This window comes from Staurois parvus, unplaced genomic scaffold, assembly GCF_062004578.1.
Source record: "Staurois parvus isolate SC_StPar_1 unplaced genomic scaffold, SC_StPar_1.0 ptg000430l, whole genome shotgun sequence".
In the NCBI taxonomy this organism is placed as follows: domain Eukaryota; kingdom Metazoa; phylum Chordata; class Amphibia; order Anura; family Ranidae; genus Staurois; species Staurois parvus.
Window position 1 is genome coordinate 1662104 of NW_028318226.1, and position 16825 is coordinate 1678928.

At 39.8% G+C, this 16825-nt stretch overlaps 1 protein-coding gene across 2 annotated transcripts in view; it reads right to left on the reverse strand.

Annotated features, from left to right (window-relative positions):
* TMEM134 (transmembrane protein 134) overlaps positions 1–16825 on the reverse strand; it is a 62404-nt gene that overhangs the window by 1371 nt on the left and 44208 nt on the right. For both annotated transcript variants that reach the window (XM_089687574.1, XM_089687575.1), the window contains exons 3-7: positions 16123–16175; positions 8987–9076; positions 8387–8463; positions 8234–8278; positions 5307–5360 (exon numbers count right to left, since the gene is read on the reverse strand). In XM_089687574.1, the coding sequence (XP_089543700.1) occupies positions 5307–5360; positions 8234–8278; positions 8387–8463; positions 8987–9076; positions 16123–16175 (319 nt within the window). The remainder of the gene's footprint in view (positions 1–5306; positions 5361–8233; positions 8279–8386; positions 8464–8986; positions 9077–16122; positions 16176–16825) is intronic.

Sequence of the window (16825 nt, forward strand, 5' to 3'; positions counted from 1 at the left end):
AAAAAAAAAAAGGGGATTTAAGTGACTTTGAATGTGGCATGGCTGTTGGTGCCATACGGGCTGGTCTGAGTATTTCAAAAACTGCTACTGGGATTTTCACGCACAACCATGTCTAGGGTTTACAGAGAATAATCTGAAAAAGAGAAAATATCCAGTGAGCAGCAGTTATGTGGACGAAAATGCCTTGTTGGTGTCAGAGGTCACAGTAGAATGGGCAGACTGGTTGCTGCGACTTTCAGATGCTAGGGTCAGAATTTGGCGTAAACAACATGAAAATATCGATCCATCCTGCCTGTGTAAGGTGTAACTAATCAAGTCACCGGTGTATTCTGTAAAACCATCAACAACAATCATTCTATTTTAGTCTGCAGCCAACCATGGCAAAAGTACTGCATAAGGCTCCATGCACACTGGGCGTTTTGATAATGCTGGTAATGTTAGCTGTGTAAAGACACATTAAAAACGCAAGTTTTTGAGCTTTTTTGCAGTAGCGTTTAGTAGTGTTTTGCCACGTTTGCATTTTTCGGTAAAAAAAAAAAAAGCCAGTTTGCAGGATTTTACCACGTTTTTGTGTTAGCGTTTTGCCACTTTTGCATTTTATTAGAGTTTTTTTGACCCCCCCCCAAAAAATTATTTCTTTTAGTCAAAAAAGTCCAAAAACGCTGGTTTGCCACATTTTGCTGTGTTTTTCTGCGTTAGAGTGTTTTTACAGCTAAAAAACCACTAGTCCTGGATTTTTTTTCCAGCCAAAAAATGTTGATTACAGTCTGTGTGCATGGACACATAGGATAACATGCTGGGGAGTTTACTGGCTGTAGAAAAAATGCCAAAAGCCAAAAACAGCTGCTGTAAAAACATCCAGTGTGCATGAGGGCTAAAAAGGGATGGTCTAATAAATCCCCAGCACTGAACGCTATATGCAGGGCTTCCTATTACAACAATGGGACTGAATATTCTTACAAAAATAAATATGCAGCCCTCCCACTTCTCAGTCACTGCAAGTACAGTGACATGACCTACTCCAATATCCAGAACAGAAGCAGGCAGGAGTCTGTAGTCAAGTTTTGTATAGAGCCAGGGGCGGACAACTCATGGGGCCCCCGGGCAGTAGGGGATCATGGGGCCCGTGTCCTTGTCCACACTCAAACCACACCCAAAAAAGCCTATGAAAGGTACCAGAGACAACTCATGGGGCCCCCTACTGAACCTGGGCCCTCGGGCAGTGCCCGAGTGCCGAAATGGTCAGTCTGCCGCTGTATAGAGCTGAACTGGAGGGGAGCATTTCCCTTTTAAAAAAAACAAACTAGAGGTTCTCTTTAAAAAGCCATTAAATTCCATAATCTCCCCAAACTGATGTAAACAAGATTTTAAAAATATGGTATTTCATATACTTTTGAATGAAAGTTTAAGGCCTCTTTTACATGGGTCGGACCGGTCAGCGGATCTGCTTGCTTAGAGGGGGATCTGTGTGCTGATCCCCACTGAGCAAACGGATGACAGGTTCATGTCAGCTCCGCTTGTGCACACAGCCTAATGTGTCAGTCGGATGGAAACTGATTGCCTGTCTGTTTTCATCCGATCCGATGAACGGAAGGGGAACGGATCCCCATCTGTCTTTTTGGTGGCTCGGATCGGATGTCGGAGGGTGTAAACAGACACGTCTGTTTACACCTGCCACTCTATAGAAGAGAATGGAGGTTCCTGATTGGAACGTCTGTGTGAAAAGGGTCTATATCCACTTAAAGTAGTTGTAAACCATACACATACCCAGTGACGTAACAAGCCTCAGATGATACACAGAAATTAAACAAATCCTCCTAATAAGTTATACCTGTTTATCTGTAGCCTTCTACAAGTGTTCAATGTGCAGAATTTATACAGCTTGTCTGAGTTTCTGCAAAGCAGGGGGAGGGGAGCTGAAGGCACACTCTGCAGAGTTTAGTGGGAGCTGACTTGAGGGAAGGGACACAACCTCCTTCACACAGCTCAAAGGAACAGAGATGAGGCTGTCAATGATAGGCTGTGTCCTGGAGCTCCCTCCCCTGTCACCTTTTTACCTCGTGTCAGGAAAACTTTTCATAGGAGATTCATGCAGATAGCAGAGGAACGAGGCAACAGAGAGAAATGACACGCTGGATTAAGACAAGTACATAATATAGAAGAATATGCTTTGTTGATATTTCATGTCTGAGGTTTATAACCACTTTAAAAGATTCTAAGCCACTAGGAAAGCATAGTGGGGGACCAGCAATGATCAACATCATTTTTAGATCCACATCACAAGTTCGACAGAATCTCTGCATCATGGGTGACTATGTCAGCAGAGGCCTTAGCAGAACTTTTTTTTTAAAGATAAGGAGGCTGTCAACTTAGCCTTTGTTTGATCTATAACTGGCATAATTCTGCACATGTGATCAGGTATGACTCCAGCCATTTGATGGATTGACAGCTTTAGAGTACAAGCAAATGTGATATTCTCGGCAGTTTTTTTTAAACTGTAAAATGATGGGTTTAGTTCTGTTTTAATCACATTCATTAAAGTTAAAAACGCAAAGCAACAAAAAGGAAACAGACCTAGCTGTGTTATTTCAAGTGACTGTCATGTGCGAAGTCTGGACTGCCATTTCTGACAATGCCAGTTGCCTAGCTGTATCTGATTTCAGTACTTTAAGGCTCCATGCACACTGGCTTAAAAAAAAAAATGCAGCTTCTACTGGAGATGAAAAATATTATATGTTAATGTATATAAATGTGAGAGTTAGGAACCCTTAGATTGTAAGCTCCTTGAGGGCAGGGACCGATGTGAATGTACAATATAAAAAGAATGTACAGCACTGTGTAATATTGGTGGCGCTGTATAAGTACCTGTAATGATAATATACAGTGCCTTGAAAAAGTATTCATACCCCTTGACATTTTCCACATTTTGTCGTGTTACAACCAACAACGTAAATGTATTTTATTGGGATTTTATGTGATAGATCAACACAAAGTGGTAAAATAACTGGTTTTCAAAATTTTTTACAAATAAATATCTGAAAAGTGCCGCATACATTTGTATTCAGCCCCCTGGAGTCAATACTTTGTAGGACCCCCTTTCACTGCAATTACAGGTGCAAGTCTTTTTGAAGATGTACCAGCTTTGCACATCTACAGAGTGAAATTTTTGCCCATTCTTCTTTGCAAAATAGCTCAAGCTCTGTCAGATTGGATGGAGAGCGTCTGTGAACAGCAATTTTCAAGTCTTGCCACAGATTCTCAATTGGGTTTAGGTCTGGACTTTGATTGGGCCATTCGAACACATTAATATGCTTCGATCTAAAACCATTCCATTGTAGCTCTGGCTGGATGTTTTGGGTTGTTGACCTGCTGGAAGGTGAACCCCGGTCTCCAGTGTTATGCAGACTAACAGGTTTTCTTCTAAGATTGCCCTGTTTTTGGCTCCATCCATCTTCCCTTTCCCTGCTGAAGAAAAGAATCCCCACAACATAATGCTGCCACCACCCTGTTTCACGGTGGGGATGGTGTGTTCAGGATGATGTGCAATGTTAGTTTTCCACCACACAAAGCGTTATGCACGTAGGTCAAAAACTAAAATTTTGGTCTCATCTGACCAGAGCACCTTCTTCCACATGTTTGCTGTGTCCCCCACATGGCATCTCACAAAATTCCAATGAGACTTCTTATGGCTTTCTTTCAACAATGACTGTCTTCTTGCCACTCTTCCATAAAGGCCAGATTTGTGGAATGCACGACTAATAGTTGTCCTGTGGACAGATTCTCCCACCTGAGCTGTGGATCTCTGCAGCTCCACCAGAGTTACCATGGGCCTCTTGGCTGCTCTCCTGATTAATGCTCTCCTTGCCCGGCCTTTCCATTTAGGTGGATGGCCATGTCTTGGTAGGTTTGCAGTTGTACCATACTCTTTCCGTTTTCGGATGATGGATTGAACAGTGCTCCGTGAGACGTTCAAAGCTTGGGATATTTTTTTTTTTATAACTTAACTTCTCTACCTTATCCTGGACCTGTCTGGTGTGTTTCTTGACCTTCATGATGCAGTTTTTCACTAACATTCTCTAACAAACCTCTGAGGGCTTCACAGAACAGCTGTATTTATACTAAGATTAAATTACACACAGGAGGACTCTTTACTAATTAGGTGACTTCTGAAGGCACTTCGTTCCACTAGATTTTAGTTAGGGGTATCAGAGTAAAGGGGGCTGAATACAAATGCACATCACACTTTTCAGATATTTTTAGAAAAATTTGAAAACCATTGATCATTTTCCTTCCACTTCACAATTATGTGACACTTTGTGTTGGTCTATCACATCAAATCCCAATAAAAGAAATTTACGTTTTTGGTTGTAACACGACAAAATGTGGAAAATTTCAAGGGGTATGAAAACTTTTTCAAGGCACTGTACACTCACTGACCACTTTATTAGGTACACCTTGTTAGTGCCAAGAAAATATCCCCCACACCATTACACCCCCAGCCTGAAGCATTGACATAAGGCAGGATGGATCCATGCTTTCATGTTGTTTATGCCAAATTCTGATCATACCATCTGAATGTCGCAGCAACCAGTCTGCCCATTCTGCTCTGACATCAACAAAGAATTTTTGTCCACACAACTGCAGCTCACTGGATATTTTCTCTTTTTCAGACCATTCTCTGTAAACCGTAGAGATCGTTGTGCATTAAAATCTCAGTAGATCAGCAGTTCTTGAAATACTCAGACCAGCCTGTCTGGAACCAACAACCATGCCACGTTCAAAATCACTTAAATCCCCTTTCTTCCCCATTTTGATGCTTGGTTTGAACCTTAGCAAGTCGCCTTCACCATGTCTAGATGCCTAAGTGCATTGAGTTACTGCCATGTGATTGGCTGATTAGCAATTTTTGTTACCAAGCAATTGAACAGGTGTACCTAATAAAGTGGCCGGTGAGTATGTGAACAGGCACTAAGTCAGAGATCCAGGAAAATCAGGCTGAAAATGTGTGGCAGAAAACAGTCAGAGTTCCTCATCTCTATGGTTGCTCCTAGCCACTGACTTAGCACTGAAAACAAAGTACCAGCATGAAAGCCAGGGAAGTAGTATTCTCAAAAGGTGGCCATCAATGGCAATGTGTAAACCTCAGGACAGAAATACAAATCCTGGCAGGTTAAGACAACTTCCACGTACAGTATTTAGCTCAATTCTGTTTAGTCATCTGTCTTTAAAAAAAAAAAAAAAAAAAAAAGAGAGGTTATCCATCTAGCATGGCTTGTATGAAGCAATCAAAGAAGACAATGTCTTACCTCCTGGAATCAGCAGCAGAAATCCAGGTACAAAAAAGATGGCACTGGAGACAGCTGTGAAGAGAGAAGATATTAAAGGGGAACCCATCTGTGTAAATTCTGCACATCAAAGCTGAGGATACCATACAGTGATGAAAGTTTATTTCGTGACACCAGGAAATGGTACCAATTTCAAGGCAGACAAATCATTGTGGGGGGAGATTTACTAAAGCTGGTTTACGGAGAATCCAGTGCAGCTGTGTATGGAAGCCAATCAGCTTCTAACTTCAGCTTGTTCAATTAACTTTTAGCAATAAAACCTATAAGCTGATTAGTTTCCATGCAGAATTGCATGAGATTCTGAGTGAACCAGGTTTAGTAAATAACCTCCTGTGTGCGACGCTGCACAGGTATGCTTTGTTTCAGAACTAGCACTGCTTCCAGCAGCTGAGCTTAAAGCAATACATGGGATCTTCAGATGTCACAGGTAAGAAGCATCCCACCACCTGTCAATGGTGGCTTTAGAGAATTCAAGAAACAGATTGACTATAAAGGAATCACTCCTTCTCCTACCCTTTGGCCTCTTCAGTAGTCACTTCAGGCACTTTCTGGATTGAAAATTTCACTTGACATGTACTGATAGAAGGAATTTAAGACCTTTGTGTTTAGTTGCTGATAAAAACCATATACTGCCACCTAAACACAACCTTTTCTGCCTTTTATCTTGATGATCAGGCTGCCACTTTACACAATTGTCATGTCAGCACTGATATAGTGATCACATGGCTTTGTCAATGTCAGTTAACAGTGACATTAACAAAGTTAGGTGATCACCATGTCAGTGACAGAATGTTGACAAGCAAAGCCATGCTATCAGCATAGTAATCACATGGAATTAACTATCAGCAATATAATTTGATCACTGTGTCACTGCTAACAGAGATAAAGCCAGGTGTCACAGCAATTGGATCTGGCATGGCTTTGCTTTTAAAGGCAAAGTTCGCCTTTTGGAACATATTCCATCCGTATTCAGGGTTGAACATGTAACATGTTCCAACTCCTGCCACCAGTCCGCCAACACAGCCGTGTCATTCATTCACTGTGAATAAATGCACTACCACTAACGACAGCCACCGCAGCTGATGGCTTGTAGATCTGAAAGATCTGTGAACTGTGAGGGCGCTGATGAGTGCTCTCGTAGTTCATTCACAAGCCCTTCAGCTTTCAAACAGGCAGCCTGTATGACGGTATGGGCAAAAACTGCAGGTCTGTAGAAGCCTGACATTGCACCCATGATCAATGTTTTCCAGGCTCCTGCAAGAGAAACATAATAAATGCTAATTTTTTTCTGCAAAAATCTGTACATTTATTGATTTTTCTACAAAAGGTGAAATTATCCTTTAAACAACTTCAAACATTTTATGTAGTGAGGTGATGATCCAGGACCTGCTGAAGATGTGTGGAAATACAGCTGCCACCCATAACTACTAAAAGTTTACAATTACAGATCTCCAGGTGGCTCCAGAAAATACCAGGTGCATTTGCCAAATTATCACACACTCCTATACACTCACCAATCACTTTATTAGGTACACCTGTTCAATTGCTTGGTAACACAAATTGCTAATCAGCCAATCACATGGCTTGCTGAGGTTCAAACCGAGCATCAAAATGGTGAAAAAAGGGGATTTAAGTGACTTTGAATGTGGCATGGTTGTTGGTGCCCATTGGGCTGGTCTGAGCATTTCAAAAACTGCTGATCTACTGGAATTTTCATATACAACCATCTCTAGCGTTTACAAAGAATGGACCAAAAAAAGAAAATATCCAGCAAGTGGAAGTTGTGTGGACGAAAACGCTTTGTTGATGTCAGAGGAGAATGGGCAGACTGGTTGCTGCGACATTCAGATGGTAGGATCGTAAAAAATACGAAATCATGGATCCATCCTTGTATCAATGGTTCAGACTGGTGTTGGTGCTATGGTGTGGGGGAGATTTTCTTGGCACTAGCAAGGTGTACCTAATAAAGTAGCCGGTGAGTGTATAAAACCAACTGTCACTCATGTGTTAAATCAATCATCACTCAACATGAAATATTCAGAAAAATGAATGCCAATATGACCCCAAGGAATGGCAATTTCAAGATTTATATATTGCTTCCAGCCAAGCTAGTTTAGATGAACAATCAATCATGGGTTTATTACCACTTTAATAATGTCCTCAAGATCACCTATCCATGATATCTAAACCTGTTACCAACCTCAGTCGTTTGGTGTTGGTCCACAAGCAACAGAAGCGATACACCATGTTGGCAATGCCCAAGCAGTAACATCACATGTAAATTTCTAAATATACAGGCACAGGACAGCATGGTATGTTGGTTCAAAAGTACTATTTGCATGAATTCCTGCTGCTAGGATTTGAAGCATGGAAAAACGCCCATGAAAACAGCGTCTTAAGCTTGTGGATTAACACCAAACTACAAGGTTTGGTAAAAGATGCTTTGGATACTGTGCATAAAGGCATAACTACCATCCTAACATTCTGAATTGAAGAGCAAAATATGAAACCTTGAATCATGTTCCTGTGGCCATATTGACATTAATCTACCTGCAAACTACATGTTGAAAGCCGCCTGTCTAAACATAAACAGTGTTAATTTTGCCTATTTTTTTTTGTTTTGCCTAGAGGGAAATTTCAATAAACTTCTGGTGATGGCGAATTTACCTGCTCATCCTAAAAGTCATGATCAAATCAGCTCAAATTACCAGAGTACCTGAATGTAGACCTGTCTTAAATAAAGAGAATCGTGCATTCGAGGAGTTTATAGTGTTAAAAATAAGGGACCTAGATCTACATCCTTATACAGAAATGTACTAAAAGTTAGGAAGAAGACCTAGAATGCCTAGTTCTTCAGGGGTTAAGCTACAACCAAGCAATGCACATACCTGGGGATGGACTCACTTGTAGGCCTATTCCAACACAAACAAATACTAAAAAAAGAAAAAAAAAAAAAAAAAAAACAATAAAAAAAAGATCATGAATACATTAACTTGAACATGAAGTATGCTTGAGAAGGACAGATGCAAGCTGGCACTCACCCAGTCCTAACAGTAGTAAAAGAAATGATGACACAACAACTTTCTTGTTCTTTTGTACAAGGGGATGTCTTGTCCAGCTGCTCAGAAGAAATGACAAACAAAAAAAAACAATTATGGTTTAAATTCAGTCCAGTGGATAAGCAAGGCATGGTTTAAAAGTCATGAAGTACAAAAGCAACAGTTGTGCTCTAATGCCCCTTTCCACAGCAGCACAAACTCGCTTTTCCTTTGCTCCTTCGCTGTTTTGTTCGGCCAACAGAATCAAATAAAATACTCAATTTCAGATAAGGAAATAATAATAAGGTTGTGGGGGTATGAGTTTTTATGGAAGATAAGATGTGCGAGTGTTTAATAGTAGAATAATGGTGTGTGAAATGTTATTGTCTTTATACAAAAGGCAATAAAGTACCTATTCTGCTCCATGCAAATGACTCATCCTCCCATGGAACAGTTGGCACAAGTCCAAGACCACACTGGTCTTAAAGACGTTGTGTGTGTACACACACACAAACACACACACACCTAAAATAGCTGAATAGTCAAAAAGGTGGTAGCAAAGCCAGAAGGATGCTGAAAATCTGACAGTATAAGAGGGATTACCTGAAGCACTCTTGGGTGGACAGCTGAGTACTGTTACTAATGGTACTGAATGAGCATTGAGAGCTGTGAGAAGAAAGGGTTGACAACCCCCTGCAATAAAAAAAAAAAAAAAAAAAAAAAGACAACTTTATAACTATAGTATAATTAACATTTTTATTGTGTCATGTGTATACTTAATAATAATAAAACAAAAAACAAACAGTGGTGTTGATATACAACATATTAGGATACAATTCAGAAAACCGAAAAGATTAAATAAATTCAAATAGGGAACTTTGACCAGACTGGCTTAAAACCACTGAGCTCACTGAAATGTTAGACCTGGTTTCAACACTTTAGAGATGATTTTCAATATTTGTACAGGATTTTTTCTAAAGAAAAGTCTTCACATAGTAACTACAGATCTCTAATTGTAAAGACCTAATTCAGCCAAAAAAGTAGAGGGAAAGGTTTGTGGCTTCTGTCAGGTTTTTACGGCCTTCAGTCTTTTTTTCTTAAATGATTAACCCATCACTTCTAAACAGGACCGAAAGTGCTTGAAGGGGGGGGTATGAGGAAATGAGAAAAAGTAGACAAATACACTTTTTTTATGTAGAGCGGGGAAGGGTTCAGATTTCAGTTGACAGGTGACATGCAACTAAATCTATTTTATTATAAAAAGAGAAAAAAAGAAAAAGTGTAAATATGGACAACAAGGTGGCTCTGGATATGGACTATTTGGATTTTGCTAAAAATTACACAATTCCCCACAGGCAGCCAATTTGTAAGTTAACATCTATAGGCTCAGTCTGTAAATGGGTATAAAACCAGCTGTAAGAGGTGTACCCCAAAAGATGCACAGTTGCAGAGTAGGGCATGGGAACTTTAGTTCTAAGGATCATGTGAAAATGTATTCACCCTTGAGAAAAGGCGATTAAAGCGCAACTACACTGCATCTGAGTGCCACAAACCAAAACCACTATTTAATTAATTTTTAATATTTAAAGCAAATTCTCCCATCCATCCATGACTCCATGCTTTATTTTGCCAATAAATCACTTTGAAAATCACCCCCTAGCATTTCTGGTTGTGGCCATCTTGAGTAAGGACAGATGATTCATAGGGCATTTACTTCCTTGAATCCATCTGCCCTTAAGCTCAGGCATGCAGGCAGGACGGTGTGTGTGTTTAGCTGAGAACACCCCTCTTGAATACTCATGGGACGTGTGACAATTTTCCTAGTTCTGGAAAAAAAAAAAAAAAAAAAAAAGGGGTTAGAACAAAAAATATACCTTCCTATCTATTTGCTAATGTTGGCAGAATAAGGATTTCAAATAGTCAATGCTGATTGAGTGTGAAATTCTGCTGCAAGGTGGGATATATTATCTTGTATAAATAGACAAAAGTCCCACCTAAAACATTCAAGAGAAAGTTGTACACTTTAAAGGAAGCCTGTACTGTGAAAATATGGAAGTAGACACTTATTTATTTCAGGTACTTATATAGCACCCTCAATTTACGCAGCACTTTACATTATATATATATATATACACACACACAAATACACACTATACATTCACATCAGTCCCTAACCCTCAAGAGGTATACAATCTAAGGTCCTCAACTCACATTCATACATACACTAGGGCCAATTTAGACAGGATCCAATTAACCTACCAGCATGTCTTTGGAGAGTCAGAGGAAACTGGAGTACCTGGAGGAAACCCACGCAGGCACAGGGAGAACATGCAAACTCCAGGCAGATGGTGCCGTGGTTGAAATCAAACCAACAACCCTAGTACTGCCAGGTGGAAGTGCTAACCATTTAGCCACTGTGCTGCCCATGGCTGAAGCCACTTCTGACTTCCCTTATAAAAATTCTAGTTGCCTGGCAAACATCCTAATTCAATGGCTTACATAGTTACATAGTTAGTCTGGCTGAAAAAAAGACAAGTCTATCTAGTTCAATCAATGAAAAACAAAATTAAAAAAAAAAAGCCATATATACACAGTTGATCTAGAGGAAGGCAAAAAACCCAATAAAGCATGATCTAAATTTCCTCCAGCAAGGGAAAAAATTCCTTCCTGATTCCCCAAGATGATATTCCCTGGATCAACTGTACCTATAAATGTTAGTATCCAGTTATATTATATGCATTTAGGAAAGAATCCAGGCTTTTTTTTTAAAGCAATCTACTGAGCTGGCCAGAACCAACTCTTGAGGGAATCTACTCAACATTTTCACAGTTTACTGTAAAGTAAGCCTTTCCGTATTTGAAGATTAAATTTCTTTTCCTCCAGACGTAAAGAGTGCCCCCTTGTCCTCTGTGATGTCCTCAGGGTGACTAACTCTATACCAAGTTCACTATATGAACCACTGATGTATTTATACATGTTGATCATATCCCCCCTTAATCTCCTCTTCTCAAGAGAGAATAAATTCAGTTCCTCTAATCTTTCCTCATAGCTGAGCTCCTCCATGCCTATCAGTTTGGTTGCCCTTCTCTGTACTCTCTCAAGTTCCCCAATGTTCTTTTTGTGAATTGGTGCCCAAAACTGAACTGCATATTCCAGATGAGGTATTACTAATGATTTGTACTGGGGTAATATGATATCTCTCTCTCTGGAGTCTATACCTCTTTTATTACAAGAGAGGATTTTGCTCGCTTTAGAAACCGCAGATTGGCATTGCATGCCATTATTAAGCTTGTGATCTACCAGACTTCCCAGATCCTTCTGCACCACCGATTCCTCCAGTTGTACTCCCCCTAGTATGTATGAATATAGTTTAAGACACTAACCACAGCAAATTTGGTAACTTCACTCTGACTTTATAATCTCCCGGTCATTGTCTCAAAGTACTTCAGCAACGGCAGCCTCCACATTGTTCTGCAATGAGAAAAACAAAGCAGCCCTTGCTGTCCACTCTTTCTCAAAATGGAATTTGCCCAGCAATCATGCTGACCACTTGCTTATGTACTTTGAATCACTGAGCTACAAGTGTGAAGATAAGAATTTATGATTTTACAGGAAAACAGCTCAGAAAGTAACTAGTACTCTATGCCTGTATATCAGAAGGAGATCAGCAATTTGCAGCCCCTATTTTTCTCTCAAGACAAACTAACTTCAAGCAGTATTCATCATAATTTTTTTTTCTGCCATATGGGATTAAAGAGCAACTGGATGGGCCGAAATAAAACAACAGAGGCAGTGTAAAATGGAATTAACAGACAAATAAAATACATATTTTCAGTAAACAAAAGTACAAAAATTTATTTTTTCAGTGCACACAAACAATATAATATCTAAGGCAGCCTTTATCAACTTTTTTCTCCAGAGGAACCCTTGAAATAATCTTCAGGTCTTGGGGAAACCCTTGGTAAAACGAATTCATTGGTGGTCAGTGAAAAAAATGCTCCTGACATTCATGGTCAGTAGAAAGATTGCCACCCATAGTGGTCAGAATACGATCCCTATGAACAGCTAAAAGGTCCTTGGCTTCATACAACTGGGTCTACCAATTGGTGTTGACTCCGGGACTATACAGGCATCATCAAATGGGAAGTCAACCAGTCACAGCTCAAGGAACCCCTAGCAACCTCTGGAGGAACCCCAGGGTTCCACAGAACCCTGGTTGAGAATGGCTGCTTCAAGGTTTCGATTATTTTAAAAGAGACTGTGTTAAGTACCAAAGATAGCTAGCCTAAAAATTACACACACCTGCAAAAAAGGAGAAAAACTGACACCCAAAATTGTAAAAAAGTTAAAGCATGAAAAACTGCTTTAGAGTTAAACCAAAATTTGTTTTGCTTGATGTTTGTGTGTCACCTAACCACTTGTTTGCCAGGTTTTACCCCCTTCTTGACCAGGGAGTTTTTTGCTATTCAGCACTCTGCTACTTTAAAGTGGTAGTAAACTAATTTTTTTTATTTTTACCTAAAAGGTAAGCTTACAATAAAGCTTACCTGTAGGTAAAATGAATATCTCCTAAACGTGCACGGTTTAGGAAATATTCTAGCGAGCAGCAGCTGGTGAGGTTACTGGTGCATGCACTGTAAAAGAACGGCATACCAGTGCCATCCCTTCAGAGCTGTGTGTAGCAGCCGTGACTCCCACATGCATGTGCGGGAGTGACATCCTCATGGGTCAGTCAACCAAGTAGCCGCAGACCCCAAACTCAGAAGAATGACCGGGTGAAGATGGAAGCCTCTGCAGTGGTGACAGCATGCTGTTGGAGAGCTTCATTGTAAGGGAAGTCCTTCATAACATGCTAGTATGCAATGCATACCAGCACATTATGCCTTTGTTTTGCAGGGGGAAACTTTTTTCAAATTTTTTTTTTTTTTTTGAGTTTACAAATGCTTTAACTGGCAATAACTCATAAACCTATATAGTGTTCAAATACAGGTACAATAAAGACATAGTGATCAGTCTTTTGATGTGATGTGTTGGCTTCTTCGGGGTTCCGCGATTGTCTGCGGGAATGGGAAGAGCTGCAGCAGCATTACAGTGAGATCCAGGAGACCCATTGCTCATACAAGCAGTAGTTGAGGAATTAACAAAGCTGCACACGGTGTTCTAGTTCTACTACACGTCAGAAGAAGAAGCTAAAAGAGCTGTCACTAGAATTAAAGAAGTTACAAAGGATTTTTACACTATGGGAAGCCTTTTTGTCTCATATACATGTTCACTACACTTTGGAGGCTGTGGAGGATGTTGGAGTGATAGCCATTGGATCATATACATGACTTATTTGAACATTCTATAATAATATGAAGGTCAAATGTTTCTGGTAAGTCTCCCTTGAGCACTGAGTGGGGTGATACGCACTGCACAAGATTGTGTTTTGTCGCGTTTACGTCTATGATCACTCACGATTGTACCCAAGGACATTTCACACTGAGTAGGGTGAACAAGGCTACACTTGAATACAAAAGATTATTTTCTGTGATCGAAAATGTTTTTTATCACATCAAAAGACTGTTCACTATGTCTTTATTGTACCTGTATTTGAACACTATATAGATTTAAGTTTATTTATATAATTGTAGTTACTATTCACGCTGTTAAGCGCTGCACTATATTTATCTATTGTATATTCTTTGTATCAGAATACATTGCTGGCGGCTCTTATATTTTGAACCTGCGCAGATACTGATGCTACCTTAAATAACTCAGTCATGCAAACATAAATCTAGATCATTTTTTTTTCACACAAATAGAGCTTCCTTTTTGTGGTATTTAATCACTACTGTGTTTTTTTTTTCCTATACAAATAAACAAAAGGACGAAAATTTCTGTCATACAATTTTTCAAATAACTGTTCTTCATGAATTTAGGCCAAAATATAGTCTGCTACATTTCTTTGGTAAAATTAACCCTCTCTATTTTTGCTAAACAAACAAAAAAAGACTGAAAATTATGAACCCCCCCCCCCAAAAAAAAAACCCAAAAACCTCTTAGTTCTGTTTTAAAATCTTGAAAATAAATTATTTTTCTCCTTCACTGATGTGCACTGATGAAGCTGCACGGATGGGCATTGATTAGGTGGCATTGATGGGGCTGCATTGATAATCAGGGCACCAATGATCAATGCCCTGATTATCAGTGTAAATATCCTGTCAGAATTACCAGTTTCCAGCTCTCCTCTCCTCACGCTGTGACAGTGCGTAAGGAAAGGACTGCTGATAATCAGCAAGTCTGTTTACAATGTGATAAGCTGTGATTGGACACAGCTGATCACATGGTAAGGGAACGCTGTGATTGGCCCTTTATCGCGATCTGTGATAAGCTGTGTTCACAAGGACACAGTGATCACAGAGTATACCGGATGCACACCCTAGGGGGCACGCAGGAGGCGTGGTTCTGGGAAGACATCTATAAACACCCTCCCAGAACTGGATGACAGTGCTGTAGCCGATGTTTGGCTACAGCGAGGTTGGGAGGAGGTTAAGATCAGAAACAGCACTGATGTTCACTTGAAATCATAGCTAAAGGTGAATTTGTTTTGTATAGAGTGAACAGATAACATACAAAACCAAATAAGTCCAAACGTGTATTTTATGTCTAAAAAAATCATAATGATAAAACTAATATATTTGTTTTATCATTGTGTATTACCTAAAAATCCCAGTTTTGGACTTTTTTGGTTTTGGATTATTATCGGAATAGGAATAGAGGGGAACCAGGCATTCTCTCACTTTGGAGGGATTTCCTCTCACTTCCTGGGAAAATCAGTGAGACAATTACACAAGCAGGAAATTATATTTCTGGGGAACACCAACTGTGTACAGCAGGCTTCCAAGCAGGGGTGTATTTACCACAAGGCAAACAAGGCATTTGCCTAGGGCGGTACATTTCAGGGGGGCAGCACCACCCCTGGAAGAAGGCACACTTGTGGCATGGGGATCAGGTGAGAGTCGAGAGAGGCTGCGGACTGCTTGATGGTGTATGCAGAACCCAACTCTCGTTCCCACGGATGTCTGGAGCTGTGAAGGTAAGTGACACTCTCTCTAGGGTGGGGGGGGGCGGGAATTTCTGTTAGTGGAAGGCTCTCTCGGGTGGAGGGGGGGCAGGGGTGTTGTTGGTCAATGTTAGGTGCTCTCTGAGGAAGGGGGTTTCTGATTTTTTTGTTTCCTAGGGCAGTGCAAAACCTAAATACACCACTGCCGCCAAGGTGCCGTGTTGCATTGAATTTTACAGAAAATTACAGCGTCTGCAGATTGAAAGGAACTTCCTGGTTCTTTGCTTCACTGGAGTGCGTCCACACAGACACACTCTGATGAAGCAAATAAAAAGTACAGAACATCTGTGTATCGCCTTTAAACTGAGAAAGTGGAAAATTTGAGACACGCAACGTGTCTTTGTTAAGATAAAGTATGATGTTTGTCAAATACAATGACTACAGTCCATTTCTAGACACGCCGCACCATATATCCCAATAGGCACCTTGAAGCGCTGACTGGTTTTTACCTCTTCTCATACAAGTCCAGTATTTTCAGGCACAGGGAACTGGAGGTATTTAGGCTGGATCCAGAAAAGCATGGAGAGAACTTCTGTAATGCGATGCACATTTTTGGGGTGTACACTACTAGAGGGTATGTTTTTAAATAGTATTTTATCTTTTTGGCTGAGATTCATTTAAACCTTCACCTTACCTTTCTAAATTTTTAATTTTAACATGTTCTGTTTCTTCATCATTTTCCAGGTTCTAGGAAGAGAAAAAAAAAAAAAAAAGTTTTTAGTACATACGTGAGCAGAAAACACAAAATTAAAATGTTTCTTTTGTTGACAGCAGGGAGGGAAATAATGAGAAATAGGTCAAGAATTTGTGCATACCTTCAGCTTTAATCATCAGAAAAATGCAGAGAACATGCAGTTTTCTGTGAGGAAGTATTATGACTCAGCAGTGGAGGGGTGAATGGTATAACTCCTACAAGGTGCAAGTTAACTTTTCTGACATGGCATTTAAATCATTCTAAATGTTATCTTGACTCACTAAAGCACAGAAATCAGTTTTGTTTATATAAGAGCAGGACAAATTACGAACAGGATGACGTGGTCTATTTAAAAGAGGACTGGGACCAAACTGAGGATGTTATTAGAAAAAGGAAAGAAAAAAAAAAAAAAAAACCTACAGAAGCCATGATTGTCCTAAAATGAAAACAAAAGTATTAGATCTATATACAGTCACGTAAAAATAAAGTACACCCCATGGAAATTCGTGACTTTTTCCAACATTTTTGAACAGGCAAACAGAACATCTTCATTCAAATCGTACCTACAGATAAAGATATATTTAAACAAATAACAGAAATTTACATGGGGTATTCATTCTTCTAATCTCAGTGAATGAAAATG